The sequence below is a fragment of the Sinocyclocheilus rhinocerous genome, unplaced genomic scaffold (assembly GCF_001515625.1).
Source record: "Sinocyclocheilus rhinocerous isolate Xijiao unplaced genomic scaffold, SAMN03320098_v1.1 scaffold1338, whole genome shotgun sequence".
Classification (NCBI taxonomy): domain Eukaryota; kingdom Metazoa; phylum Chordata; class Actinopteri; order Cypriniformes; family Cyprinidae; genus Sinocyclocheilus; species Sinocyclocheilus rhinocerous.
The window spans coordinates 810,525-815,352 of record NW_015632722.1 but is presented as its reverse complement, the minus strand read 5'-3'; the positions used below and the strand labels follow the sequence as shown (position 1 = coordinate 815,352).

General features: G+C 39.0%; 1 protein-coding gene across 15 annotated transcripts in view; it reads left to right on the top strand.

Moving 5' to 3' along the window:
* Positions 1-4,319, top strand: part of clasp2 (cytoplasmic linker associated protein 2) — a 53,485-nt gene extending 49,166 nt beyond the window's left edge. For 10 of the 15 annotated variants that reach the window (XM_016555915.1, XM_016555920.1, XM_016555917.1 and 7 more), the window contains 6 exons: positions 1,002-1,200; positions 1,298-1,491; positions 1,586-1,714; positions 1,842-2,048; positions 2,904-3,020; positions 3,144-4,319. In XM_016555915.1, coding sequence (XP_016411401.1) covers positions 1,002-1,200; positions 1,298-1,491; positions 1,586-1,714; positions 1,842-2,048; positions 2,904-3,020; positions 3,144-3,233 — 936 coding nt within the window. In that variant the 3' untranslated portion in view covers positions 3,234-4,319. The remainder of the gene's footprint in view (positions 1-1,001; positions 1,201-1,297; positions 1,492-1,585; positions 1,715-1,841; positions 2,049-2,903; positions 3,021-3,143) is intronic. The other 5 variants (XM_016555925.1, XM_016555924.1, XM_016555923.1 and 2 more) reach the window with 2 other exon arrangements.
* Positions 4,320-4,828: the final 509 nt, after the last annotated feature.

Below are 4,828 nucleotides of genomic sequence, written 5' to 3'. Positions count from 1 at the left end.
ATTTGATGGCCTCCAGTATATTTTTCTGTATGAATATTTGAATATGCACTACGCCAAAATAAAGATCAGAGCCTCTACTTTTAAACAAACAAAAAAAATCTGTTTTATACTAGCTTAAAGCATTCAACATTTGAATATAGGTAGGTTTCATAAAAAATGCATAATTTTGAGCAAAAAGGTGAGAAAATAAAAAATTTTTTTATGAAAAACTACATCTGGATAATAATCAGTACGATTATCAAAACATAAATCCAGTAAATCGCTTCCATCAACACCTCCAAAGCTTGCACAGACATATACCACTTCCTGGATCAACATTTTACTCTGTAACATTATGCAGTTTTCATTTATATGCTGTCTATTGCTGATGATCGCATTATTTTTCATGTGCATCTGTTTACATAAGAGATCGCTAGTTTCTCCGTCCTGTTCACGTGTGTTTTTGTTCGGGAGGTTTTGTACTCGTTCAGAAGATGCATAATAACGCCCCCGAGTGTATAACAGTGAAAACACGGAAAACTGTAAAAACTCGTCTTTTGCGGGGAAGCGTTTTCTTGTAAAAGACGAGAATACTACTAAATTATATAATTTTTAGTATTATAGTATTATTGCAAGAGTAATTTATTTTTGATTGGTTTAATTTATATAATTTAAATACTAATAAAATTTGTATTATTGTTGTTGTTGTTGTTATTATTGTTATTATATAGTCATGGATTTTTTTTTATAAAAGCTATTTCAAAATATTAAGAAATACTTGAATTGTATATAATTAATCCCAATATAACACTGCCAGTTTGATATACTGTACCAACTTGTGTTGGTATAAAAAGAGAGAGATCACAGAGTGATATGAAATCACAGTTAAGCACTCATTATATAAAACCATTTTTGAACTTTCATTGAGATTGACCTATTAGAATCAAGTATTCCAGAGAGCCGTGTAATAAGACTGTAGCACTGATGTGTGGAATTTGTGTCATGAATGTGTCTCTGTGCAGGGTGGTGATCAACCCACAGACTCTGGTCGGACGGCGCTGGATAACAAGACCTCTCTGCTAAATACTATGCCGCTCCTCTCCTCGAGTCCCCGCCCAACGAGGGAATACCAGCCAGTCAGCTACTCTGACTCCTTCAGCTCCTCCCCTTTTAATAAAAGCCTGAAAGATGCAGACCAAGATGCTGAGTCCTTCACTGATGGTAATGCACACCCATAGCTATTTGTAGCTGCTTTGTGAAGTGTGTACATGTAAGCACGTGTGTGGGTCTGACTTCCTTTCTGCTGGTGGTGTTACAGACAGTGGTGTGGACCAATCTGAGGTGGTTGCTGAGCTCCTAAAGGAGCTCTCGAATCACAGCGAGCGGGTGGAAGAGAGGAAAGCTGCGCTGTGTGAGCTAATGCGGCTGATTAGAGAAACGCAACTGCATGTTTGGGACGAGCACTTCAAAACCATCCTCCTGCTGCTCCTAGAAACACTTGGGGATGGAGAGGTGCATGAAAACATACACTCACTGCTGTAAACACTCTCTAATATGAGGCATGAAGATGCATCTTATTTACTTGCTGATCTTTTTTTTCTCTCAGCATGTCATTCGGGCATTAGCACTGCGGGTGTTGAAGGAGATCCTAAACAGGCAGCCGTGGCGCTTTAAAAACTATGCTGAACTCACCATTATGAAGACCCTGGAAGCACATAAAGATCCACACAAAGAGGTCTGGGGTCCTTGACATGCAAAAGATCATGAATCACTTTAGACCAACAACCTAAACCTAAGCACAAATCTAAACCTAAGCACAAATCTAAACCTAAGCACAAAATGTCCTTTTTTCTCTTTATTAGGTGGTTCGGGCTGCAGAAGAGGCAGCGTCTGTGTTGGCGACCTCAATAAGTCCCGATCAGTGTATTAAGGTGTTGTGCCCCATCATCCAATCGGCAGATTACCCCATCAACCTGGCTGCCATCAAGATGCTCACCAAAGTCATTGACCGGCTACCCAAAGAGGGTCTCCTTCAAATGCTCCCTGAGATCGTCCCTGGGCTCATTCAGGTAAATACTGTATTTTATATAAACTAAGTTTGGGGTCAGTAAACGGAGTTTCCTGAAATACTTACTCTGTGGCACCACAACGCCACTACTGAATCTATAGTGCAAAACAGACAGCATAATCAGTGTAATCTGATTACAGAACAAATGATTTTTTGCACTGGTTCATTTTATTGAATCAAAAAGTACAACGCAACTAGTGTGGTCCGACTCTTGTTTCCTTTTAGTGATTTAGAACTAATCGGTCAGAAGAGTCCTTTTTTTTTTTTTTTTTTAAACACAGCTTTCAACTGTGAGACTAAAAGGGATAGTTCACCCAAAATTGTATTATTTATTGCTTTTCTTCTGTGGAACATAAAAGAAAATATTTTGAGAATGCCAGTGAAATCAGTGGTCACCAAAACTAGTTGGTTACCAGCATTCTTCAGAATACCTTCTTTTGTGTTCTGTTAAAGAAAGAAAGAAAGTCATACAGGTTTTGAATGACATGATGGTGAAAAATAATAGTGACAGAATTTTCATTTTTGGGTGAACTATCCCTTTAAAATCAGTGTACATTACCATTAAGGAATCTGACATTTTTTAATTCAGAACCAGAATTTTTCAATTATTCACCATTCCTAATTATATAGAAAAATATTTTTATGTTCCAGTTAATGACTTTCCATACTTTAGTTGAATGATATGTCAGGACACAGATCTAGATGCTGTAGAACCTTGATAGTTCACTTCACTACGTGCTATTTAACCTCCCTTTGACACCCCCTAGTGGACATATTTAGGAAACAAACAAAATACATTGACTTACCCTAATATTAAGCATCTGTGTATGGTAAAGGCTTTTGCTCTCCTTTGTAGGGTTATGATAACTCTGAGAGCAGTGTACGAAAGGCGTGTGTATTTTGCCTTGTGGCCATCTATGCTGTCATTGGAGAGGATCTGAAACCTCATCTCAGCCAGCTGTCTGGCAGCAAGGTGAGCCGTTTCCTCTTGCAAAACCTCTTTCCCTTTTCCTCCTTACTCATTATCTCGCTGTCTGTCGGTTTTATATTTCAAAACATTTATAATCTATAACATGTACATTCTGTCTTTTCCCAGCTGAAACTGTTGAATTTGTATATAAAGCGAGCTCAGAGCGGCTCCGGCGGAAGTGACCAGTCTTCAGATGTGGGAGGGCAGGGCCTGTAGCCGTGCTGTTATCATTCAGTACTACAGCACTCTCTTAGTGCAGGGGGACCCTTGCTGGATTTTTAACTCACATGCATACACAAACACCTACACACGCTTGCCTACAAGTACACAAAGCCGCATGCACCTACACTGCTGGACACCCTCCTCCGGCCCCACACACCTTCCAGTGGAACATGCGGCGAGGAGCGGCGTCGGACTGAAACTCTTCCTCCAAACTAGGATCACCGTCACTCCGTGTGCATGTCTGAGAAACCACTATCTGTGGCACAGATGGTGGACTGCTGATGTAGTTTTGTTGCCTTGTCAATGAGAAGATCGTGTGTGTGCGCGTGCGTGCGTGCGTGCGTGCGTGTGTGTGTGTGTGTGTCAGATGGGGAGGGTGGAAATCCAGCAGAAAGAGGGGGATGTTGTGGGTGTCATTTGGTGCAACATGGAAATCATTTCTTTTTATCAAAGAGCTTTTGAGAAACTCAGATTTTTAAGATGAAGTTCAAAACTTCTTGGTCTGAGCGACGTGTCATTAACGTTCCTAATTGCTCACTATCGATTATAATTAACAGTCATATCATTTCATAACAGTGAGCGGTTGGTCCAGCTTGCTCTATTATAAGGCATTCTTTGCTTGGCTTTATGCATGTCATGAATAAAACTGAACCTTTTTATCTGGTTGCGTACATGGCTAAATGGGCCACGCGTCAGTTGTCCTGCACACCCAAGATTCTCATCGCAGTGAGGCCACATGTGATACCACACCACATAGGCAATATGTATCTATATATATATATATACCATAACAAAGGAATATTCAAGATCTTGTTATGTCCTGAGGGCGTGTGGATTCTTTTAAGTAGCATAGTGTCATTCTTCTCTGATGGGAAATTTGTAGAAATGTATTTACGCATCTAAATGCCGCAACTGTCTTGTCACTTCTTTCCTGTAGTGTCGGTCTTTCTCCCACCGTGAGGAAGTTCTCTTTCTTCCCGCTGCATTTCTAGAACTGTGCTAACGATAAAATTAAAATAAAGAAAATGTACAGTAATGAACTGTCTCCTTGTTATTTTTCTAAATGCCACCTCTGTACCTGGAAAAAAAAGACAACAAATGACTTATGATTTAAAGGGATAATTGACCCAAAATTGAAAATTTTGTCATTTACTCACCTCCATGTTGTTCCAAAACGTTGACTATTTCCTTTTGTACTACTTGGACATATGGGCTGCTTAAAAAATAAAAAAAAGTACACTACTGTTCAAATTTTGGGGTCTGCAAGATTTTTTTCCTAGTGGAAAGAAAACATCCAAAAGACACTGTTAAGTGTTTCTTTTATAGCACTTTATCTTGTGTCAATAGATTTCAATTACAATGCATATTTTTAAAGACCGTTTTCTCAAAATGAGTTTTTTCTCCTACACTGAGCCATAAATCTCCACTTCAGTAGCACTTACACACACCAAACTACATTTGTATTCCTGTCTATATCCTGCAGGTTTTTACAGAGGAATTTGTTCATATATAATTTGCTTGATTATATACAACATTTTATTCCCCCCAAAATTGTGAAAATATAGTGTTTTCTGTCCGTTCTAAGCATT